Source organism: Protopterus annectens, chromosome 16.part0 (assembly GCF_019279795.1).
Source record: "Protopterus annectens isolate FY-2018-M chromosome 16.part0, PAN1.0, whole genome shotgun sequence".
NCBI classification, from domain to species: domain Eukaryota; kingdom Metazoa; phylum Chordata; order Ceratodontiformes; family Protopteridae; genus Protopterus; species Protopterus annectens.
In genome coordinates, this window is record NC_056750.1 from 17,367,629 (window position 1) to 17,395,550 (window position 27,922).

Sequence of the window (27,922 nt, forward strand, 5' to 3'; positions counted from 1 at the left end):
ATGTATGAGGGATGTGTGTTACCCAAGCGCTGCTGCTTGCTATGGATTGTAATCTTGGTACGTATGAGGGATGTGTGTTACCCACATGCTGCTGCTTGCTATGGATTGTAATCTTGGTAAGTATGAGGGATGTGTGTTACCGACAGGCTGCTGCTTGCTATGGATTATAATCTTGATAAGTATGAGGGATGTGTGTTACCCACACGGTGCTGCTTGCTATGGATTGTAATCTTGGTAAGTATGGGGATGTGTGTTACCCACATGCTGCTACTTGCTATGGATTGTAATCTTGGTAAGTATGAGGGATGTGTTTACCCACATCCTGCTGCTTGCTATGGATTGTAATCTTGGTAAGTATGAGGGATGTGTGTTACCCACAGACTGCTGCTTGCTATGGATTGTAATCTTGGTAAGTATGAGGATGTTTGTTTACCCACATGCTGCTGCTTGCTATGGATTGTAATCTTGGTACGTATGAGGGATGTGTGTTACCCACATACTGCTGCTTGCTATGGATTATAATCTTGGTAAGTATGAGGGATGTGTGTTACCCACATGCTGCTTCTTGCTATGGATTGTAATCTTGGTAAGTATGGGGATGTGTGTTACCCACATACTGCTGGTTACTATGGATTGTAATCTTGGTAAGTATGGGGATGTGTGTTACCCACATACTGCTGGTTACTATGGATTGTAATCTTGGTAAGTATGCGGATGTGTGTTACCCACACGCTGCTGCTTGCTATGGATTGTAATCTTGGTAAGTATGAGGGATGTGTATTTACCCACATGCTGCTGCTTGCTATGGATCTTGGTAAGTATGAGGGATGTGTGTTACCCACATACTGCTGTTTGCTATGGATTGTAATCTTGGTATGTATGAGGGATGTGTGTTTACCCACATGCTGCTGTTTGCTATGGATTATAATCTTGGCACGTATGAGGGATGTGTGTTACCCACATGCTGCTTGCTATGTATTGTAATCTTGGTACATATCTAACCCCAATAAACAGCACTTCATTCCTCATTAATGTTTATTTTATTTTATTTATTTAACATTTGTTGACCGGGAATGTCCGACTAGGTTCCACAGAGCCTGTTTTCAGCGGAGGCCCGGGGAGGAATTCTCCAGATGCATGTCTTTGGAACAGATTTAGAACAGATTCTACGGGGAAATAAGATAGTAACAGGAACTTTTATTAAAACATCAGAAAATGAGACTGATAAAATCACTGTGACAGAGAAAATCAAAAGTATATCTGTGAAGTCATACTTAAATATGTGTGAAGTAACTGCTGAAACTGAATGGTAAGGGAGCAAAATATGTATTCAGGAAGTGTAATAAAATGGAAACAAATGAGCTGGACTTTTTAAGCCATGCCCTGGTTTGGTTGTAGATAAACTATAAAACAAAGCAGACTGTTATTTGAATATTAGGGCTTATTTCTACAGATTTCTGAGACACTCTCACCACTTTACATAAGAATTGTTTTTAGGTAAGGACCTGTGTGGATCTAGATAAAATCTATTGTTTGTTTCTTTGAGAAATCTGTGGCCATGATGTAGCAATTTTAGTCTTATAATATTATGTTAAAAGCTATCTCATCATGTTATATTTTAGTTTTGATTTATAAATACGAGTACAAGCGTCTTAAAATGGCATTATTGTTTTAATTTTATTGTTGATGCATGTATCACTAATGTATATGGTATCAGTAAACTAAGTTTTCATTGCCATGTTGTATGATACTCTGGGTACACCATCTGATTGTGAAGCAACCATTGTATTTAGCAATTCCTTAGCTAAATTCTAGAGTTAGATATGTCAAAACTGACTCAAACGAAATAGATTTATCATGGAATGTAGTTACGGTCAGACAACGACAATTCAGGAACTCAGTACATTCCGGAGCTGTGATACTGGGTATTTCTACGTTTCTGTTTTGCAGACACTGGCTCTGGATATAATTACACCATCAAGCTAAAGAACTGCATTTCATCACATTCATAACATGTCTCTCAGTCACTGAACTGACCTTACTTTTTATGTCTAAACTCACTTATTGCAATATTCTGCACTCAGGTCTGCCACGGCAATCTCTGGTGTCAAGGATTTCACTTATTTTGAATAGATTCTTCCAGATTCCTATCATATAGCAAAACAGTATCCTACCTTCATTTCTTAACATGTAAACCCTGACACTGAAAGTGCGATGAGTGTGTGAAAATATGTTTAGCTTCCTTATTACCCAGGTGGCACTACCTGCTCTGACAAAAAAACTTTCTCCAAGGGCCCAGACAGCCAGCTTATGTCACTCCTAGCAAGCAGCTTTTGCAGTGGTTGTTGTTCATTGTAGGCAGTCCTCTCTCTCTAAATTTAAAAGATAGGTTATTTAAAATGTATCTAAATACAAAGAAATAGCTGAAAAGCTGAAAAGAAAATGAAGAACTGAAGGTTAATGAATCACACTTTAAAAATAAATAACAGAAAGTCCTTTTGTCTCCTAAAATACTCTGACAGGTGGACATCTTATAGGCTCATACATAGTACTAAGCAAGTTGTCCTTGCAGACCATTATAAACCTAGCAATTTCTCTTTTTGTGCTCAAAATAACCTACCTCATTTGGTTACAGATTGTTCTGAAGCATCCCATGGTTGATAATTTTATATCGCCCCTAATGCAAGTAACTGGAATCATACCATAGATGATTTGAGGGAACCCATGCATGGAATAAAGCATTTAGGAGCTGCCTCTGTCTATTAGTAATACAGGAGACAGTCTTGGGATAAATTTTCTGTTTCCCATCCATACATCTAAGTTGTGCTTGAAAATGGACAGGGATGGACTTTGTTTTATGTAGATGAGGAGTCTATTCCACAGCAGCAGCATTCTCTGTGAGGTATACATGTCCCTCCAAACTGTTCAGCTGATGTTGCAGAAGAGGTTTAGATCCTTAGACCAAGTATTTCTGATGACATCTGACTTGCTGATGTGCTTTAAATCCATCATTATTGGGTCACAGGACTGTAGACACTGCTCACTCCTTAGCAATCTGTAGGATACTGAGTATAGTAACAGGGTTTTGAATTGGTCCCTGTAGGACATGCTATTATGACTTGTAGCCTTTTAGTGAGGTATCTCTGTGGGTGTTCCATTTGTTGCAAATGACTGCACAGATTCATGCCAAAGGGGGCATTATATTCAATGACTGGCCCAATGAGGGCTCGGTTGTGGGTGACAGTTGCATCCCTAGATTTGGACACAATACCTTTGTTTATAAGCTGTGCAATACAGAAGGACTTTCTTATGTCAGTGGACACATGTTGGTCAAAAGTTTGGTCACTGTCCACATAAGTTCCCAAATCCCAAGCAACTGGCCCAACTTTTAGAGGTGTATTGTTAATGTGGTAGCTCCCTGGAGTAGATGACTTCCCAAATGATACAATGATGCATTTTTTTGGCATTTAGTTTCAGTCCATGATTTTGGCACCAGTTATTAATTTGGGAGAAATCTTCATGCAGGATGGCTAAGTCATTTGCAGATATAATGACTGTTCCTAACTTGCAGTCATCTGCAAACTTAGTCAGCCAAAGCTCTTTGGTATTGGCTTTTATTTCAGAAAAGTACATGCCAAACAGGAGAGGTTACAGCACAGAACCTTGGGGGGACTCCACTTGTGATTGGTCTCTTTGTGAAGGTGACTTCCCCTATTTTGAATTCTTGTGTCCTATCCTATCTGTGATCCAAGTGGCAATCTAGTGGTAGACATAAGAGGTTTATTCCCAGCTTATTTAACTGTTCTACTATAACTGAGTGGCATCTTTAGATTAATAACATTATATTTATTGCCATTTTTTAAAAGAGGCATTGCTCACATGATCAGTCACATGATTTACCATAACACACTGCTGTTAACAGTAGAGGTGGCAATAGGGATGAAGATCTTATTTATCTTGAATATAAATGGCAGATGTTATTTATTTATGTGTACAGGGACAAGGGTTTGAACTAGATTGTCAGTTTAAAGTGTTAACTTAAAGAAGACACAACAATGTGAACGTTTCTTATAAAAAAGGGCAAAGACTAAAATGTTATTATGTCTGAAGAAGTCTCATTACCTGTGAATGTTTTAAGAGACAAAAACACTTACTTTTGTTTGTTTTTGTTAAAGTGTGATTCATTTAGCTTCAACATTTAATTTGTTTTTCATCTTTTCAGCCAGTAGTTTTTTTTTTGTGTTTTTGTTTTTGTTTTGTTTTGCTTTTTTTTTTCTGGTGGGGAAGATGCATAGTGTTTTTAATGTCAAAGCATGCATCTTTATTAGTGGAGAAAGAGAATGACAAGCTTGTGAGTGTGTACACACACCGTGCTTCTCAACCTCTCAAAGCAAGAAATCTGGACAAGCCAAAAATAATGGGTGGAAGAAAGGCCCAAAAATAGGAACAATTTTTAAATACAGATCTTATAATCTTATCAAGTTGAAAGGATAACTGTGTTTACATTACCATGCATTTTCTGAATGGTTTGAAATCTGAAACAAAACTTTTGTCTTTACTTAATGATTTTAATCCTCAATGATTTTCCAGAAAACCTCAAATTCTTTGAGAAATGGACCAAAAATATGATAAGAAAATCTGGACAACTGAGAGGTATGACACACACTATATCTGATGAAGATGAAGTGGAATTTAATATGAACAGGACAAATATCCAGGCTAAGATGAGTTTGTGCAGCTCTACAAACAAATTTATTGAGAAAACTATGGTCATCACAGCAGAAGTTCATGTTTCGAGTGATAATGGGAAAAAATCTGGCGTGATTTCTTCACCACTCATTAGAGTCACTAGTAACGTGATCCAAGGTAAGTTTATGTTGGCAACCATTTTTGATGACGTTTCTGTGGAACTTGTCATCAATGTGGTAGGTGTTTGTGATTATTTGCTTTCCAGTTTATAAGAAATGACTTTGAGTATTATGCTGAATACAGAAGGTGCCTTTTGCAGAAATGGGGCAGGTTTTGCTGAAATACAATAGTTTTACAGTGAGATTTGGCATTCTTTTAAAGCCAGCTATTAATATAAAAGGGTTCCTAGAGGCTTGGGGGTCTTAAAAATCCTATTGGGTCATGTTACATCAGCAACTTTCTGGAGCATGAAAAATGTTATTAAAATGGCTGGACTATATTTTGTAAAACTCCTCATGGAATACATTAACTGGAGACTGCTTAGTTGTCAAAAGAATGTGCAGAAACTGCATGACAAACTGCTGTTAGTTTTCTCAATCAATGAAGTCCAGTGGAGACAAGAAGCCATAAATGTAAAAAGAAAAAAAAAGTGAGGTGGATGCCTTCCAAAAACAAAGCAAAACCAAAACATTTGAAAAGGACTCTCATGATTACACTTCAACATGAAAAGGTAATTAGTCTGAGAAGGAAGTATGTGAAAATCAATCCAACAAGAAACGAGTGAATACAGAAACATGAAGTAATTCCACCAGAGAAAGCCATGTTAATGTCTGAAATGTGAAGTGAATAACCTCTGAATTCCAATTTTAGGTTGACTTGCACTACAATTTGATGAAAGCACAAATATGACAAACTGTAGAAATTAAAGCAATTCCAGAAAAGTGTGCTATCCTTCCATAATTAAGGAAAGTAACAATCCAGCTAAAAGGATACATAATTTTAAATGGTGAATGGCTAGGATGGAGTCAGTTTCATTCGCATTTTATTCCAAAACTCATAAAAATTAAAATTCATAGACTAGCTAATAATATACCTAGGAATAAACGTGTTTTTTGGAACTGTGGGAGTCACAAGCCCTGTTTGACTATTACACTGCTTGGTGATGATATAAGACATCTCAGATGAGAATTTTACCCACCTGTTAAAAACAGAAGCATGTCCCCATTGTGATTTTTCTCAATCAGTGGACCATCAAACACAGGGTAACATCCCTTGAGAAGGTCCTTTTTTAAAAAAAAAAAACATAGATGGTTTAGTTCACCATGGTGTCCAGTGGTTTGTTTTCTGACTACTCTAAGAAAAAGAAACCTGTGGAGCAGTGCCCAAAGAAGAAGATGGTTAGGGAGCCTCATAGCTCTACTTTGGAGATGGATAGCCATTCTAGACTTGAGGGAACTGGTGTCAATGAAGCACCTTGGCCGAAGCCTTTGTTGTGACCATTTTGAAGGCTTCCATGCCCTCTGCCCTATGACATCCTCATAAGTGATCAGTCAGTCCCCAGGGTGCTTTGCAGGTCATGGGTGCCAATGCTTGAATTATCATTAGAGGGGAGGAACGTGACATCCCCGTGTTGTTTGTTCAGCAGGAAGTTGAAGAGAATGTATAACGGTCTTAGACATCTGCCCACATCCTAAAGTATATTAGGCAGACCACATGCTCCAAGCACAGACTCAAGACACTAAAGCCCACATAGTCATCAGTCAGCTTGCCCCAGGCACTGCTAATTGGACCTCAGCCCAGTACTACCAACCATTTCACCACTCAGGATCTCTTCAAATTGACCCATAACATTATGGTATTTATGAACTCTAGCAGCCAAACTCTGAAGAACCATCTGTGCCAAAGAGTACCCTCTGTTAAAAGAAAAATAGAGCTCTCTCTCTCCCAAGAGGACATTAGACACCCCAGTTTCAGAGGTGAGGGGAAATGGCTTACATGTATCAGATACCCCCACCTCCTGCGTGGAATCTGATACTTTCTTCAGCTTCTTTACCAGAGGAGCTTTCTTTTACAGGATGAAAGAAACAACCAGCTGAGAAGTGGAACAATTTGCCCAGGTGCAGACCAGGTATAGACAGTTTCTAAGCCAGACAAAACTAAGGCCGCTGGCCATCCCAATAGCATTGGAAATCTGGGATTATGCCTTTTCTTCAACAACCTTGCAGCCTAATTCCCAGCCCCATACTCCCAGAAAGTCAAACTAGTTTTATAAAGTCCATGGCTTCAACAAGCATCTGTACAAAAGCCTGTTGCCAATCCAGCAGTAATGTCCACGAATTATAGTAAGGGTTTCAAGGTCATTGCAGCCAGGAACCCCATTCTCAATGACAGGAGGAGTAGAACATTTGACTCCTTTTGGAAAAAAAAACTTATGTAAGCTACCCAGACCATTAGGTTCATAAGTAATTACTCATCACTGCCTCTAGGAATTGCATGTGACCATTGAGGAGCCAATTTCCCAAGAACACCATCAGGTTAAGTGTCTTGCTAGAGGTCACACAGTAGGCAAATGAAGGTTAAGGAAATGATACCCTGTACCTCAGAAAGCAGCCTGCCAGCAGCTCACAGCCTTAATCTTCTGTGCTATCTACCATACCTTAGGGCCCTTAATTGACAGCCTTATGTGCTAAAATTCCTGAAGTCCCTCTGTGGTCAGTTGGATAGAAGGCAGTGGGGATAAAGGATAATGGCTATAGAAAGGAGAAGCTTGACCTGTGTATCCTCATTTTAACATTTTATCCACATACTAAACACATCATTTTAACATTTTATCCACATACTAAACAGATCATTTTAACATTTTATCCACATACTAAACACAGCAAACCTAACAAACTTAAGTCCCACCTGAATGACCAATGGTTATGCTCCTGCTCCTCACCAGGCTGAAGCCATTTCTCCCCTCCGCACCCTCTCTCGTCCTAGTCTCCACTTTCACTATATCTCTGTTTGCTTACTAATCCTATGTGATTACAAGTATAACAACATTAAGCATAACATTTTACAGTACCAAACAGGCATCTCTGAGACACTGCTCCATTGTACATTCAGTTATTATATCTCTGAGACACTGCTCCATTGTACATTCAGTTATTATATCTCTGAGACACTGCTCCATTGTACATTCAGTTATTATATCTCTGAGACACTGCTCCATTGTACATTCAGTTATTATATCTCTGAGACACTGCTCCATTGTACATTCAGTTATTATATCTCTGAGACACTGCTCCATTGTACATTCAGTTATTATATCTCTGAGACACTGCTCCATTGTACATTCAGTTATTATATCTCTGAGACACTGCTCCATTGTACATTCAGTTATTATATCTCTGAGACACTGCTCCATTGTACATTCAGTTATTATATCTCTGAGACACTGCTCCATTGTACATTCAGTTATTATATCTCTGAGACACTGCTCCATTGTACATTCAGTTATTATATCTCTGAGACACTGCTCCATTGTACATTCAGTTATTATATCTCTGAGACACTGCTCCATTGTACATTCAGTTATTATATCTCTGAGACACTGCTCCATTGTACATTCAGTTATTATATCTCTGAGACACTGCTCCATTGTACATTCAGTTATTATATCTCTGAGACACTGCTCCATTGTACATTCAGTTATTATATCTCTGAGACACTGCTCCATTGTACATTCAGTTATTATATCTCTGAGACACTGCTCCATTGTACATTCAGTTATTATATCTCTGAGACACTGCTCCATTGTACATTCAGTTATTATATCTCTGAGACACTGCTGCATTGTACATTCAGTTATTATATCTCTGAGACACTGCTCCATTGTACATTCAGTTATTATATCTCTGAGACACTGCTCCATTGTACATTCAGTTATTATATCTCTGAGACACTGCTCCATTGTACATTCAGTTATTATATCTCTGAGACACTGCTCCATTGTACATTCAGTTATTATATCTCTGAGACACTGCTCCATTGTACATTCAGTTATTATATCTCTGAGACACTGCTCCATTGTACATTCAGTTATTATATCTCTGAGACACTGCTCCATTGTACATTCAGTTATTATATCTCTGAGACACTGCTCCATTGTACATTCAGTTATTATATCTCTGAGACACTGCTCCATTGTACATTCAGTTATTATATCTCTGAGACACTGCTCCATTGTACATTCAGTTATTATATCTCTGAGACACTGCTCCATTGTACATTCAGTTATTATATCTCTGAGACACTGCTCCATTGTACATTCAGTTATTATATCTCTGAGACACTGCTCCATTGTACATTCAGTTATTATATCTCTGAGACACTGCTCCATTGTACATTCAGTTATTATATCTCTGAGACACTGCTCCATTGTACATTCAGTTATTATATCTCTGAGACACTGCTCCATTGTACATTCAGTTATTATATCTCTGAGACACTGCTCCATTGTACATTCAGTTATTATATCTCTGAGACACTGCTCCATTGTACATTCAGTTATTATATCTCTGAGACACTGCTCCATTGTACATTCAGTTATTATATCTCTGAGACACTGCTCCATTGTACATTCAGTTATTATATCTCTGAGACACTGCTCCATTGTACATTCAGTTATTATATCTCTGAGACACTGCTCCATTGTACATTCAGTTATTATATCTCTGAGACACTGCTCCATTGTACATTCAGTTATTATATCTCTGAGACACTGCTCCATTGTACATTCAGTTATTATATCTCTGAGACACTGCTCCATTGTACATTCAGTTATTATATCTCTGAGACACTGCTCCATTGTACATTCAGTTATTATATCTCTGAGACACTGCTCCATTGTACATTCAGTTATTATATCTCTGAGACACTGCTCCATTGTACATTCAGTTATTATATCTCTGAGACACTGCTCCATTGTACATTCAGTTATTATATCTCTGAGACACTGCTCCATTGTACATTCAGTTATTATATCTCTGAGACACTGCTCCATTGTACATTCAGTTATTATATCTCTGAGACACTGCTCCATTGTACATTCAGTTATTATATCTCTGAGACACTGCTCCATTGTACATTCAGTTATTATATCTCTGAGACACTGCTCCATTGTACATTCAGTTATTATATCTCTGAGACACTGCTCCATTGTACATTCAGTTATTATATCTCTGAGACACTGCTCCATTGTACATTCAGTTATTATATCTCTGAGACACTGCTCCATTGTACATTCAGTTATTATATCTCTGAGACACTGCTCCATTGTACATTCAGTTATTATATCTCTGAGACACTGCTCCATTGTACATTCAGTTATTATATCTCTGAGACACTGCTCCATTGTACATTCAGTTATTATATCTCTGAGACACTGCTCCATTGTACATTCAGTTATTATATCTCTGAGACACTGCTCCATTGTACATTCAGTTATTATATCTCTGAGACACTGCTCCATTGTACATTCAGTTATTATATCTCTGAGACACTGCTCCATTGTACATTCAGTTATTATATCTCTGAGACACTGCTCCATTGTACATTCAGTTATTATATCTCTGAGACACTGCTCCATTGTACATTCAGTTATTATATCTCTGAGACACTGCTCCATTGTACATTCAGTTATTATATCTCTGAGACACTGCTCCATTGTACATTCAGTTATTATATCTCTGAGACACTGCTCCATTGTACATTCAGTTATTATATCTCTGAGACACTGCTCCATTGTACATTCAGTTATTATATCTCTGAGACACTGCTCCATTGTACATTCAGTTATTATATCTCTGAGACACTGCTCCATTGTACATTCAGTTATTATATCTCTGAGACACTGCTCCATTGTACATTCAGTTATTATATCTCTGAGACACTGCTCCATTGTACATTCAGTTATTATATCTCTGAGACACTGCTCCATTGTACATTCAGTTATTATATCTCTGAGACACTGCTCCATTGTACATTCAGTTATTATATCTCTGAGACACTGCTCCATTGTACATTCAGTTATTATATCTCTGAGACACTGCTCCATTGTACATTCAGTTATTATATCTCTGAGACACTGCTCCATTGTACATTCAGTTATTATATCTCTGAGACACTGCTCCATTGTACATTCAGTTATTATATCTCTGAGACACTGCTCCATTGTACATTCAGTTATTATATCTCTGAGACACTGCTCCATTGTACATTCAGTTATTATATCTCTGAGACACTGCTCCATTGTACATTCAGTTATTATATCTCTGAGACACTGCTCCATTGTACATTCAGTTATTATATCTCTGAGACACTGCTCCATTGTACATTCAGTTATTATATCTCTGAGACACTGCTCCATTGTACATTCAGTTATTATATCTCTGAGACACTGCTCCATTGTACATTCAGTTATTATATCTCTGAGACACTGCTCCATTGTACATTCAGTTATTATATCTCTGAGACACTGCTCCATTGTACATTCAGTTATTATATCTCTGAGACACTGCTCCATTGTACATTCAGTTATTATATCTCTGAGACACTGCTCCATTGTACATTCAGTTATTATATCTCTGAGACACTGCTCCATTGTACATTCAGTTATTATATCTCTGAGACACTGCTCCATTGTACATTCAGTTATTATATCTCTGAGACACTGCTCCATTGTACATTCAGTTATTATATCTCTGAGACACTGCTCCATTGTACATTCAGTTATTATATCTCTGAGACACTGCTCCATTGTACATTCAGTTATTATATCTCTGAGACACTGCTCCATTGTACATTCAGTTATTATATCTCTGAGACACTGCTCCATTGTACATTCAGTTATTATATCTCTGAGACACTGCTCCATTGTACATTCAGTTATTATATCTCTGAGACACTGCTCCATTGTACATTCAGTTATTATATCTCTGAGACACTGCTCCATTGTACATTCAGTTATTATATCTCTGAGACACTGCTCCATTGTACATTCAGTTATTATATCTCTGAGACACTGCTCCATTGTACATTCAGTTATTATATCTCTGAGACACTGCTCCATTGTACATTCAGTTATTATATCTCTGAGACACTGCTCCATTGTACATTCAGTTATTATATCTCTGAGACACTGCTCCATTGTACATTCAGTTATTATATCTCTGAGACACTGCTCCATTGTACATTCAGTTATTATATCTCTGAGACACTGCTCCATTGTACATTCAGTTATTATATCTCTGAGACACTGCTCCATTGTACATTCAGTTATTATATCTCTGAGACACTGCTCCATTGTACATTCAGTTATTATATCTCTGAGACACTGCTCCATTGTACATTCAGTTATTATATCTCTGAGACACTGCTCCATTGTACATTCAGTTATTATATCTCTGAGACACTGCTCCATTGTACATTCAGTTATTATATCTCTGAGACACTGCTCCATTGTACATTCAGTTATTATATCTCTGAGACACTGCTCCATTGTACATTCAGTTATTATATCTCTGAGACACTGCTCCATTGTACATTCAGTTATTATATCTCTGAGACACTGCTCCATTGTACATTCAGTTATTATATCTCTGAGACACTGCTCCATTGTACATTCAGTTATTATATCTCTGAGACACTGCTCCATTGTACATTCAGTTATTATATCTCTGAGACACTGCTCCATTGTACATTCAGTTATTATATCTCTGAGACACTGCTCCATTGTACATTCAGTTATTATATCTCTGAGACACTGCTCCATTGTACATTCAGTTATTATATCTCTGAGACACTGCTCCATTGTACATTCAGTTATTATATCTCTGAGACACTGCTCCATTGTACATTCAGTTATTATATCTCTGAGACACTGCTCCATTGTACATTCAGTTATTATATCTCTGAGACACTGCTCCATTGTACATTCAGTTATTATATCTCTGAGACACTGCTCCATTGTACATTCAGTTATTATATCTCTGAGACACTGCTCCATTGTACATTCAGTTATTATATCTCTGAGACACTGCTCCATTGTACATTCAGTTATTATATCTCTGAGACACTGCTCCATTGTACATTCAGTTATTATATCTCTGAGACACTGCTCCATTGTACATTCAGTTATTATATCTCTGAGACACTGCTCCATTGTACATTCAGTTATTATATCTCTGAGACACTGCTCCATTGTACATTCAGTTATTATATCTCTGAGACACTGCTCCATTGTACATTCAGTTATTATATCTCTGAGACACTGCTCCATTGTACATTCAGTTATTATATCTCTGAGACACTGCTCCATTGTACATTCAGTTATTATATCTCTGAGACACTGCTCCATTGTACATTCAGTTATTATATCTCTGAGACACTGCTCCATTGTACATTCAGTTATTATATCTCTGAGACACTGCTCCATTGTACATTCAGTTATTATATCTCTGAGACACTGCTCCATTGTACATTCAGTTATTATATCTCTGAGACACTGCTCCATTGTACATTCAGTTATTATATCTCTGAGACACTGCTCCATTGTACATTCAGTTATTATATCTCTGAGACACTGCTCCATTGTACATTCAGTTATTATATCTCTGAGACACTGCTCCATTGTACATTCAGTTATTATATCTCTGAGACACTGCTCCATTGTACATTCAGTTATTATATCTCTGAGACACTGCTCCATTGTACATTCAGTTATTATATCTCTGAGACACTGCTCCATTGTACATTCAGTTATTATATCTCTGAGACACTGCTCCATTGTACATTCAGTTATTATATCTCTGAGACACTGCTCCATTGTACATTCAGTTATTATATCTCTGAGACACTGCTCCATTGTACATTCAGTTATTATATCTCTGAGACACTGCTCCATTGTACATTCAGTTATTATATCTCTGAGACACTGCTCCATTGTACATTCAGTTATTATATCTCTGAGACACTGCTCCATTGTACATTCAGTTATTATATCTCTGAGACACTGCTCCATTGTACATTCAGTTATTATATCTCTGAGACACTGCTCCATTGTACATTCAGTTATTATATCTCTGAGACACTGCTCCATTGTACATTCAGTTATTATATCTCTGAGACACTGCTCCATTGTACATTCAGTTATTATATCTCTGAGACACTGCTCCATTGTACATTCAGTTATTATATCTCTGAGACACTGCTCCATTGTACATTCAGTTATTATATCTCTGAGACACTGCTCCATTGTACATTCAGTTATTATATCTCTGAGACACTGCTCCATTGTACATTCAGTTATTATATCTCTGAGACACTGCTCCATTGTACATTCAGTTATTATATCTCTGAGACACTGCTCCATTGTACATTCAGTTATTATATCTCTGAGACACTGCTCCATTGTACATTCAGTTATTATATCTCTGAGACACTGCTCCATTGTACATTCAGTTATTATATCTCTGAGACACTGCTCCATTGTACATTCAGTTATTATATCTCTGAGACACTGCTCCATTGTACATTCAGTTATTATATCTCTGAGACACTGCTCCATTGTACATTCAGTTATTATATCTCTGAGACACTGCTCCATTGTACATTCAGTTATTATATCTCTGAGACACTGCTCCATTGTACATTCAGTTATTATATCTCTGAGACACTGCTCCATTGTACATTCAGTTATTATATCTCTGAGACACTGCTCCATTGTACATTCAGTTATTATATCTCTGAGACACTGCGCCATTGTACATTCAGTTATTATATCTCTGAGACACTGCTCCATTGTACATTCAGTTATTATATCTCTGAGACACTGCTCCATTGTACATTCAGTTATTATATCTCTGAGACACTGCTCCATTGTACATTCAGTTATTATATCTCTGAGACACTGCTCCATTGTACATTCAGTTATTATATCTCTGAGACACTGCTCCATTGTACATTCAGTTATTATATCTCTGAGACACTGCTCCATTGTACATTCAGTTATTATATCTCTGAGACACTGCTCCATTGTACATTCAGTTATTATATCTCTGAGACACTGCTCCATTGTACATTCAGTTATTATATCTCTGAGACACTGCTCCATTGTACATTCAGTTATTATATCTCTGAGACACTGCTCCATTGTACATTCAGTTATTATATCTCTGAGACACTGCTCCATTGTACATTCAGTTATTATATCTCTGATACACTGCTCCATTGTACATTCAGTTATTATATCTCTGAGACACTGCTCCATTGTACATTCAGTTATTATATCTCTGAGACACTGCTCCATTGTACATTCAGTTATTATATCTCTGAGACACTGCTCCATTGTACATTCAGTTATTATATCTCTGAGACACTGCTCCATTGTACATTCAGCTATTATATCTCTGAGACACTGCTCCATTGTACATTCAGTTATTATATCTCTGAGACACTGCTCCATTGTACATTCAGTTATTATATCTCTGATACACTGCTCCATTGTACATTCAGCTATTATATCTCTGAGACACTGCTCCATTGTACATTCAGTTATTATATCTCTGAGACACTGCTCCATTGTACATTCAGTTATTATATCTCTGAGACACTGCTCCATTGTACATTCAGTTATTATATCTCTGAGACACTGCTCCATTGTATATTCAGTTATTATATCTCTGAGACACTGCTCCACTGAATGATTCCTTGTTACTAAGTGTAACTGTCAAAATATGTGTTATAAGTGATCCTGTTAGCTTTGTTATGAACCTGAACTGTGATAATATGTGTTACTATGTGATTTATTACTATAATTTCTCTGATTGTTTCACAACTCATTACAGCCAAGTGCACCTTTAGGGGTTTATGCAGGTACCTCCTACTGTGCCTCTATGTGTCAGATGTTGCTTGTTTATATTTGCTTTAATAATTACAAAAATATGCTACATACAAGGTATCAGAATATTTTATCTTGAAGCATAGATGATGACAAACATTTATATTGATATCTGACCTCTGTCAATGAGTATTTGTTAGAACTGTAGGGTGAAAAAGTAATTCTTTAAAGACTGAAGCCACACACACTGGGAGTTAAAGGTACACTCTCAAAAGAGCTGTACTGGAGGGAATGAGTTAACTGACTCCTATGCTGTTATTATGTGGAGCTTTTCTCCCTAGGCCTCCTCTGAAAATGGGCAAACTTGCCCAGTTGGACTTTCCCAGCAAACAAATGTTAAATAAATAAATAATTTTAGAGGCTGTCAGGCAGTTTATAGAATGTGGATATGATGCTATAGGTCCATCTGACAAGGCAGCTACTACAGGGACCATGGTCAGGAAGTGTGCCTGGCTGAGGATTCAGCCTCTTCTACAGCATATAAAAGTGGAGCTCTTGGATGCCCTCTGCATAATAAACTTCTCTTTGCTGCTCCACCCCCCCCAAATTTTCAGGAAACTGTAGTACAACAGGAAAACTATGCAGTCTGTTAAGGACCTTTTTCATTCACCACCAAGTACCAGTCCATTTGTAAAACAACAAGGAACAATAAGAATTTCAACTGCACGAATTTCCAAAATGAACTCAAATCTTGCAATTGGTCAGTTCTGAAACAATTACCACTTGAAAAAGCAGTAAATTACTTTAATACCAAATTCCTATCCATCCTTGACACCCATACATCAGCACGGACTATTAGAACCAAAACAAAATTTGCTCCTTGGCTGTCAAAAGAAACCAGACAAAAACTGCTACTTAGAAATAGGGCTTGGGCCACTTCGCGGACCACAAAAAAAACATAGACCATCTCAGATACAGACAGCTAAGAAAGTAAACAAAAAAATCCACTACATTAGACAAGAAAAACTATTACTGTCATCTACAAGAAAAACACCAATACAAGCCACAAAATTTTTGGGTAGGTATAAACAAACTCCTTAGTCCAAGATAATCCTCCACTCCTGCCCCCTTGGATTTTAACCAAAAACCCCCAGAAGAAATTCCCAATACCTTCAACAGCTTCTTTACAACAACCATCCAGAACCTATCTAGCCAATTATCCCCCAGATGCCCATATTCTCCAGCCACTATACCCAGCTCCCAACTCTCCTTTAACTTCAAACAAGTGTGCACATCTTTTGTCCGAAAATTACTTAAGAAACTAAAGCCTACCACCCTGTCGGCTGATCTACTCCCTGCAGAATATCTACAAAAAGCTGCAGATGCCACAGCATACTCCACTACTATCCTGATCAATAGAACCATAAATGAAGCATCCATCCCCTCCATCTGGAAGATATCCCATGTCATCCCACTCCACAAAGTGGGCAGCTCTACTGACCTGTCAAACTACAGACCCATAGCTATTCTGTCACCCTTGGCTAAAATTATGGAAAAATGCATCCATAATCAACTCCTGAACTATCTTATCCATAATAATCTTCTAGCCAATACTCAACATGGCTTTAGACCATTCCATAGTACAACCTCAGCCCTCCTCTCCTTCTAAATTGTCATTAACCAACACCAAAACAATAATAAACTTTCCTCTTCTATCTTTCTTGATCTTTTGAAAGCCTTTGATATGGTAAACTACCAAATACTCATAAACACTTTGAAATCCATCTCCCTAGAGGACCAGGCCATCCATTGGTTTCATTCCTATCTCAGTGGTAGACAACAGGCTGTCCTATGGCAGAGCAAACTATCCACCCTTTTACCCATGACCCTCGGAGTACCCCAAGGCTCCATACTAGGTCCACTATTATTTTCCATTTTCATCAATGATTTGTATAAGGTCATCCCAAATGCAACATGCATTCAATATGCCGATGACTCCACTTTAGTATGCTCCGACACTTCACCTACAGAGTTGCAGATTCTATCCCAAAATACTTTTAACACAGTTGAAAATTGGCTTCTTAACCATTGTCTCATGTTAAATCCTAACAAAACTGCTGCTTTTCTCCCCCACTCACAGGTCTGCCCCTATAACCTTTATATTAAAATCCAACAACGGCATTATTATTTCCCCGATTCCTCAACCAAACTCTTAGGAGTTATAATAGATAATAACCTTAAGTTTGATCTGCATATCAATAAAACTATTAAAACAGTTAATAAAAAACTTGGCTCACTATATAGGATCAAGCCCTTCCTAACGCCATTAGCCAGAACTGTAATAGCTCGTACACATCTACTCTCCACCCTCCTCTATGCTTCCCCTCTATTTACAAACCTCAGCAAAACTGACCTTAATAAACTTTCTAGCTGCTACAATCACATTGCTAGATTTGCTACCGATGCAGCCTACAGAACTCATCAGTGACTTAACCCAAATCTACTAGGATGGGTTGAACTGCCTAACCTACTTCAGGTTAACCAACTAATAGTTGCACACAAGATCCTCTACCAACCAGATAATACACCCGCACTTAAAAACCTCATCACCCCCTACAGTAACTTTAGCACATTTCGCTCATCTGAAAGACTACTAGTTCAAACTGTCAAATCCAACAACACAGCCGGAGAATCTATATTTGCTAACTCTGTTGGCAAAACTTGGAATTCTCTTCCTGCTAATCTTACATTTGAACTCTCTCTACCTCAGTTCAAGAAAAGTTTGATTCAGTACTTTAAAAAACGATGGCTATGTCCTTGTCCTAATCCAGACTAACTCTAACCATCACTTGTGTGCACATGGAGGACTTCTGCCTACACTTTGTTTCTTAACTTATATATCCTATGATTTCCTTGGATCTACTACCAGGTTAGCCTACTAGGCATTCAGTAACCTATCATTCTTAAAAAAACTGTCTAGAATTTTCCATCTGAGTAAAAATGTAGTAATTTGTCTGTGTATATCTGTTTGCTGTTTGTTTACATCTGTGTGCAAATCTTTTTATTTGTGTTTATTTTGTGTTTTAAACTGTAAAAATTTAACAGTTTGTTGAATGTGTTTTTTGGAGCTTTTCTCCCTGGGCCTCTGCTAAAAATGGACATGTATCCAGTTGGATTATCACGGTAAACAAATGTAAAATAAATAAATAAATGTATCAGAAACCTCCTCTAGGAAGAGCTGACCTTTACCTTCCAAACAAGATAGGAACATAACTCCAAAAGGGGAAAAAGGGGAAAGCTGTCAGTAAAGCAGACCTCAGTGCCATGACAACCAGAGAGAGAAGCCAAGACATAGAACAGCACTTCCCCCACCACCACCAAAAATCCCACTCCAACACTTCCCCAACCTGAGTCTTCATACTTCTGTTCCTCAGTTCAGAACATGAGGCAGACTGGCCTTCTTTATACAAAAGTGGAAAAACATCACTCAGTACAAGTGGGTCCTTTGGATCATAAAAAAGGTCTACAGACTACAATTTCAAAAGAAACCCAAATTCGTGTGCATTCCACTCGTCCCAAGAAACCAGAAGCATCTGATGCCTTTGGACATAGACCAGCATATGACACAGAGAGACAGACAATGGACTCCAGAAAAAGGAAAAGGAAGAGGGTTCTATTCCTGGTTATGTCTATTTCCAAGAAAATAAGTGTCCTGCAGTCCTATTCTAGATCTGTTGAGACCGACTATGATTCCATCAGTTCAGAGGTTCGGGATGTCGTTATTACTAAACCTCTTACCCTTGATTCTTCCACAAGGCCTTATGATAATATTAGACCTACATGTTGCTGTTTACACATCCATGTAGCAAAGCAAGACAGTCATCTCCTTAGATTGAAAGTAGGGCACCTCCAGTTCCAATCTGCATCCTTGCCCTTTGGCTTGTCTACTGCAGTCTGGATATACATTTCCTGGCTCCAGTCATCACTTATTTTGCAGGACAGATGAAATTCACATTCTCCCTGCCAGGTGCATGGCTGCCCTTAAACCATCAAAAGTCCCAAATGAAATCTTCAAGGCAAGTTGACTTTCTGGGAGCTCTACTAGATAAGGATAGGAAAAATGCTTTCCTGCCCACAGACAAGATCCTGTTCCTGACTCAATATTTTGGAAAGATTGCCATATTCAACCATATCACTGCCAGGAAACTTCTGAGACTCCTGGGATACATGCCCTCCTACATATGGTCCCCCTAGCATAGTTGCAGTAGCAAAAAGTGCAGTGGTGTCTCGGTAACTGGTGGTGCCAGCATGGTGTCTCAGTAACACGTGGTGCCAGCATGGTGTCTCAGTAACACGTGGTGCCAGCATGGTGTCTCAGTAACACGTGGTGCCAGCATACTCATTCCCTACAGATCAGCATCCCCCTGCTGCCCTGAATAAAGAAAGAACTGGCATGGTGGACTGGGCAGATTTCTCTGAACCTGGGACTGATCTTCATTGTGGAGCCAGGGCCATATTCTCATATATTCCATGCATTCTGCAACGGGAGCTAATAAGGGAGAAACTGAAAGTGCAGGGAACTTTGAACAGAAGGGTCATAAAAAAGGATATCTATCTCTCTCTCTCTCTGTATATATATATATATATATATATATATATATATATATATATATATATATATATATATATATATATATATGCTTACCATCAAAATGTCGATCAGTCCTCCTTGACACCACTAACTTGAACTCCGAACTGTGATTGTTGATAATGTCAAAAACCGATATTCCGAAATGCAAAATCTCGACCCCTTTCTGACCCATGGTAGCACTTGTTTTGTGGTGTGGAGTGGTCGGAAATGTTGATGTTCATTTTTTTTTTTCACTATTTTGAGAAATCGGCATTACAGCTTTCGCATAAAGGAGTCACCAATATGAACATTCAATGATGGGTGATCGAGATTTTGATAGTAAACCTATATATATGCCTACAGATGATCAAACTTTTAAAAGTTCAACTTTCATATGGCCGAGACCATATAATCGAACTTTTAAAAAATTCAAACGTTCTGAACGGACATCTCTATACAGCACGGAACAGGAAGATTTCCCTTTTTCTCACTTAGGTGCAATCTCAGAGTTGATATATTTAAATAGCAGGGGTGTGGGGGTAGCAGCCCCCCACATGGGGGGGTGCAAGGAGGCTTACCACCCTGCTAAGAACATTCAGAGTAATATTTTTGTTTTTTTTTTCCCCTTTTTTTATCAGGTGTTTGAACTTTTACAAGTTCGATCATATGGTCTCAGCCATATGAACGTCGAACTTTTAAAAGTTCGATCATCTGTAGGGGACTCATACACACACACACACACACACACACACATATATATATATATATATATACATACATACATACATACAAGTTTGGTCCATTTAAGAGACACATGATCAGCATCTACTTCGTTGTTTGGTAGGGGAATATGCCCTTTCCCTGTGGACTGTGTAACTTTGGAGTTAGTATATATAATTAGTAAGTGGTGTCGGGGGTGCAGGGGGATATTGCCTCATGTATAAACAGTTGGTTTTGGATTCACCTCCTCCGAGGTTAATGGTTGGTGCAGCGGTTAGTGTTGTTGCCTCACAGTAAGAGGTTTTCCTGTTCAATTCTTGGCTGGGGTGCTTTCTGTATGGAGTCTGCATGTTCTCCCTGTATTCTCGTGGGTTTCCTCTGGGTGCTCCGGTTTCCTCCCGCATTCCAAAGACGTGTTTGGAGCATTTTTCCCTGGGCCTCTGCTGAAAAGGGCCTCTGCCCGTTCTGGCTTTCCCAGTAAACAAATGTTAAATAAATAAATAAAATGTTGATGTTATGACCATTAATGCAGTGTCTATTCAGTATATAGTAACACACACACACACACACACACACACACACACACACACACACACACATACAAAGAAATGATGCCAGTTATTCTAGGCATCAGGGCATTCAAACATATTTGGTAACAGGTAAGTCTGGAAATATTAATAGACAATACCATGGTAATGTGGTGCACAAGCAAGCAGGGAGGTACTTATCTCTGCAGAATAGCTATCAAATCTCACAACTGTCCTTATTTCAGAGGAACAAGGTACACTCCTATTTTCAGGCCTGATTTACACCTATACACGTTATCACTATTTTTAGAAGTATATCCCCATTTTCAGGCTTGACTTACCCCTTTTCACAATTTTCTGAGTCGTCTTCATCAAATGTGATTTTTGAAGCTATCTAGTACCCATAAAACCACACTATGTGACCAACATATTGGTGGCAACAGTAAGTTAGATTATTACACGGTTTCTTTGATAAGGTGACTATGTTTTCCATACTTTTTGTAATTCTCTGTTTTTAAACATGTTCTGAGTACTATCCCACACTCCTTCTGGAAGCAAGAAGAGTTATGTGCCATTCGGTATTCAAATTTTATGCTAATTAGATTCCATATTTTTAGATGAATGCTCCTACTTTTCAAGGGCCGTAGTTCCTATTTTCATTGTCTGCATGTTGACAGGTATAGTACCTATGTAGGTATGGGAACTGACGCAGGTGGTGTGACTAGGGTACAGTATATTCCTTCCTAAAGCAACAGGTTGCCAGGTGAGGTAAGCAAAACAGTGGTAGTCCTCAATAAATGGATGTTAAAGAGGGAAGTATCCTTGGATTTACTCCATGAGTGCTGAGTGACAGAAACATGATTTTTTATTGCTAGAAACAAAGATAACTGAACAAATACTGCACTGGAATGCCCTCAAAAGAAGCGTCAGCGATGGATGCCTTCTGTATTTCCTGGGTTGGTCTGTATTTGCATACTTTCCCTCCCATTCCTGTGAACCCAATGATACTATAAAAGATCTGAGAGGAGAAGACAAAAAGGCTACTAACAGCCCACTTTGGCATGCACAACACCGGTTCTCCCTTTTGATGAGCCTAGCAAGGGAGGAGACTCATATGAGGCATGTGGATCTCTTAACCCAAAAATAGGGAGTTAATCATTCATTCAAGCTTGTGGACACTAGGGCTGGCAATGTGGAGGATGTAGTTCTTATCCTTTCCAGGCACATGATTTCTGAGAATGCTCTACACATCTTAAGGGAACCAGGAAACCCAGCAGCTCTAGAAAATCATTTATAACAAAGTGAAAAAGATTCTCTCATTAGTGCTGAGACAGAGAAATGGACAAAATGGGATTCAGTATCAGCACTAATGTCTCTAGTCTGCTCTTACCTATCAGCTGTAAACAAAGCAGGGCTATTATATGCTTCTCTGGAAGAATATGTTTCAGCCATCTATGCCTGTACACCTCAGGAATCTCCCTATTGTCCCAGGTGCCAATGAAATCATTACTGAAAGGAGTTTGCATCTGGGACCCACCCGAAATGACTAATTGATGTACCATGGAATTTTAATTTTGTACTGGAAAATTTTATTCTCCGCACTTTTAAATCAGGAGTTTCTAATTTTATCATGATTTTATCCTGGGAGACTGACTTTTTAGCAGCTCTGACCTCAACTAGAAGTATTTCAGGATTGCAAGCTCTCCTGTGCAGAGAATACTTCTTTGCACCCTACAAGGACAGGGTCACCTTTCAAACCAAGGCTTCTTTCATGCCAAAAGGGGTTACATAATTGTCATTATGCCAAGCCATTCACTAACTAGTATTTTTCCCCCTCTCCTCAAAACAATGGGAAAGAATATTACACTCCCTGTGTGTACACAGAGTTGAGGTTCTACTTAACAGGACAAAGCCGCGCAGAAAGTCTAATCACCTTTTTATTTCCTTTGCAAAAGGGAGAAAAGCAAAGGCTAGCAATAAGCAAATCATATCCAATGGACACCACACTGCATTCTTGTTTATTACAGGCACTATGGGAAAACAATACCTGCCAAAATGAGAGTTCATTCTACTATCATCATAGCTATAACCTCAGTCTTCCTTACAGGAGTAACTACTTATACCAGCTTGGAAGCGGTCACCTGGTCATATTCCGTATCTTTGCCAATCACAATATACCTTAGCCAGCATTTCCAGAGCCAGAACAAGTTTTCAAGCAGCCATTTTGCTGGGCATTATGTCCCCTGCTGTTGCAGCAGGCCAGACATTTTCTTTTCACTAAGCTTTGGCAGTTATTCCAGGAGTTAATACTGCAATAGTGCATTACGAAGAACTTAGTACAGTTGTGGTGGAACTTGTCATAAATCCCTAATTTCCACATTCTCAAGTGCATTCACTGTTGTAGTATCAGGCCCTCCCATTCCCCTTTACTGTTGAAATCCCGTGTTAATGTTTTGTTTGTGTCAAACGATATTGGCTGCATATATATATTACCCTGACTGTGTATTCTTCTTGGCAACTTGATGTTATCTCATCAACATATTGCAAATACTTGTAAACTGTAACTATTTCTTTTTTTCCAGGCTTGATTTACCACTGTACATGATGTTCCTATTCATAGGTTCATAGATTAGTACTAAGCTAACTGCCCTTGTGAGCCATTTTAAGCCTAGCCAATTATCCCTTGTGAGACTCAAACTCTACACCTTGTGTTTGTAAGGCAAACACCTTAACCATTAGGCCACCCTCTCAACCCATTTTTGGAGTTATATCCCTAATTAGGCTTGCTTTACCCCTTTACACAATTTTCTGAATACCCCTCATTACAAATGATTTTTGAAGCTGTCTAGAACTCAGAAAACAATATTACATAAACAACATACTAGTGGCACCAATAATTTAAAGAAACAGGACGAACATCTTACACCTCCTTTTTTAAGAAGCAAAAATAAATGACCTTGTACTTTAGAATTTTGCAAGACATTTTATTGTAAAGTCTACAGATTTTACATTCATTCTCTGATAATATGAATATAGTTTCCCCCATTTTTGTCACTCTGTTTTTAAACACATGTTTTTGACTAGTATCTCACATTCCTACTGGAAGCAGAAATAGTTATGTGCTATTCAGTATTCAAATTTTATGCTAATTAGATGTCCGGATTTTTGGCTTGATGGACCTACTTTTCAATGTCTTTGTTCCTATTTTCAATGGCCGCAGGTTGTAAGGTGTGCCAGCACTCCACTCCTCTGATTATTAAACTGGATGCACTAATAAATTAAAAATATATATATTTTCTTGACAAGAACCCTACACTACCACCCATAAAAGGGAGTGATTCTTCAAACCTTTATATATATATATATATATATATATATATATATATATATATATATATATATATATATATATATATATAAAATTTCATCTGGTAAACTTCAGGCTTCATGAACTTTGTCCCAAGTAAAAAGGCTAGCTTTCTGATTCTGAAATCTGTTTTCCACATACAACTTCCATTTAATAGTTGTTGATACTAGTTATACTGTATCAGTCATTATCATTTACACATGGCAATACAAACTGATATAGCCTTCATGCTGCTACAATTTTATCCTAGAATATACATGAGATAGAGTACCTCTGGTGTACAAGCTCCTATATCCAACATTTGCCTCTTCCCTTTAGGAATGAAAACTATCATAAGGGACTCAACGACAATTATTGGCTTCCCTACAACTCTTCAAAATTCAGCTACATGAGGAACCATTTAGTTCTTCTCCCCAGTGTTTAATTCTGCAATCACTGCTTTTCATGGGGAATCATAACTGTGCACTGGCAATGACTGCCTTGTTTGTGTAAATGTGCACTGGCAGTGAGTCCATTGTTTGGTGTGAATGTGCACTGGCAGTGAGTCCCTTGTTGGGTGTGAATGTGCAGAGGCAGTGAATCCCTTGTTTTGTGTGAATGTGCACTGACAATGATTCCCTTGTTTGGTTTGAATGCGCACTGGCAGTAATTGCCTTGTTTTGTGTAAATGTGCACTGACAGTGATTCCCTTGTTTTGTGTGAATGTGCCGAGGCAGTGATTCTCCTGATTGGTGTGAATGTGCACAGGTAGTGATCCCTTGTTTTGTGTGAATGTGCAGAGGAAGTGATTCTATTGTTTGGTGTGAATGTGCACTGGCAGTGATTTCCTTGTTTGGTGCAAATGTGCACAGGCAGTGATTCTCTTGTTTGGTGTGAATGTCCACTGGCGGTAATTCCCTTGTTTTGTCTGAATGTGCACTGGCAGTGACTCCCTAGTTTGGTGTGAATGTGCGCTGGTAGTAATTCACTTGTCTGGTGTAAATGTGCACTGGCAGTGATTCTTTTGTTTGGTTTAAATGTGCACAGGCAGTTATTCTCTTGTTTGATGTGAATGTGCACTGGCAGTGATTGCCTTGTTTTGTGTGACTGTGCACTGGCAGTGATTCCCTTGTTTTGTGTGAATGTGCACTGGCAGTGATTTACTTGATCTGTATGAATGTGCAGAGACAGTGAGTCCCTTGTTTGGTGTGAATGTTCACAGGCAGTGCTTCCCTTGTTTAATGTGAATATGCACTGGCAGTGTTTCCCTTGTTTGGTGTGAATATGCACTGGCAGTGATTCCCATGTTTGGTGTGAATGTGCACTGGCAGTGATTCCCTTGTTTGGTGTGAATGTGCACTGGCAGTGATTGCCTTGTTTTGTGTGAATGTGCACTGGCAGTGATTCCCTTGTTTTGTGTGAATGTGCATTTGCAGTGATTCCCTTGTTTTGTGTAAACGTGCAGAGTCAATGAGTCCCTTATTTGGTGTGAATGTGCACTGGCAGTGATTTCTTTATTTGGTGTGAATGTATTTGTGTAGGTAAAATTATGAAGCTCGTATATACAAATTCAGGGGAGGGGATTCCCTCCTTGCAAAGCACTTTTAATTTTTTTCATTAGGTTATTTACTAACCAATTTACCTCAATGACTTTTCCATGAATCGTAACTCAATGAATCATAGCCAAAGTGAATCATTAGGACAGAATATTTAATCATTAGGACAGATGATTTCTGACTTTTGTTCTCAGTGTCCAGGACTAGGATTCGAGCAGGGTCAGGGCCTTTTTTAGTGGCAGATACTTTTCCTGGAGCAGCATTCCTGACACATAAGTTCTTGAACAATATTTTACACATCTAAAGGCACAGATCAGCCATTTAGTCATTAAAAAGCAACTGATTTCTATTCAAATAAAGGTGGACCACAACTCTTAAATGACCTCCATAGGGAGGTCAGGCTAATGTCAACATGCTGCTAGTACTGACAAATTGCAACAGTTTCTACATACCTTGTAAACAATTCTTGCAAATATTTATTGTGTTATTTGTACATCACTTGTCAGCTTGCATTCATTACAAATGCATCATTTGTAAGCAGCTCAAATAAAGTGGATATTAGATATTTTCTTCATTCATTGCTAGCTTACCATTCCCCATCCTATCTAATGAAGCCACTCCAGACCATTATACCCTAAGCTGGCTAGCAAATTTAAACTGAAAACTAAAAAGTAATATTAAAAATAATTCAAAATATACTCCAGAATAGAACAGTTGGGCAAAGGAAAGATACACAACTGATTTTCAGATATTCTTGAGAAAAGTTGTTGTTGTGTCTTTCGGCTTTTCCCAGTTAGGGGTCGCCACAGCGGAACTCCGGTCCGCTAATGATTGGCAGTAGATTTTTATGTACCAAGTTGCCAGCTCTGACGCACAAAATTCAACGAAGGTATGCCCATTCACGCATGTCTCCACACAGAAGACGCTTTAGCTGAGAATTGAACAGGACGTCTTACTGTGAGGCGACAACGCTACTGGCATTTTCAGTCTGAATGTGAAACAAGGTTCTTAACTGTCTTGTCTGTTTCTCAGGTGATAACTGATTGTAACTACATGGAAAAAAATATGTAATGAAACTGGAGATTCCAGTGGGAATTTAGCAACTTTTTTTGCAAAAAATTCTAATGTATTATTTCAGAATTCTTTAATGTAATACAGTGTGATGCATTTACTCTGCAATTTGTTTTTACAAAGTACCACTAAAAATCTTAAGATCTTTTAGGAAGTCTGCATTCAGTTCTTTACTTAATCAATACTGAAATGTGACCTTTTACGACCTCCAGAAAGCTATTCAGGTTTTGTCATATTTTTCTGCCAACTACATGAACAATTGAAAATTTAACAGTACAGTAAGACAGTGGTTACTACAGCAACAACAGCAGTGATGAAAAGTACCTGAGGTTCCTTGAGGTATCCAGATGTTCAGGTAAAGACAATCCATACTACCACGGACCTTGTCCTGGGTCAAGGTTGTTTGAAGACATCTGTCTTTAAATGAGGTTGCTTTCAGAACCCCTGGAAAATCAAAAATGAAACACATCAAACCAAACATGTCCGAGGAAAAAGTCG

General features: G+C 38.2%; 1 protein-coding gene across 1 annotated transcript in view; it reads right to left on the bottom strand.

The window, feature by feature from the left end:
* LOC122790388 (bile salt-activated lipase-like) overlaps positions 1–27,922 on the bottom strand; it is a 199,330-nt gene that overhangs the window by 140,272 nt on the left and 31,136 nt on the right. The window contains exon 3 of the mRNA XM_044057901.1: positions 27,749–27,868. Within this exon, the coding sequence (XP_043913836.1) occupies positions 27,749–27,868 (120 nt within the window). The remainder of the gene's footprint in view (positions 1–27,748; positions 27,869–27,922) is intronic.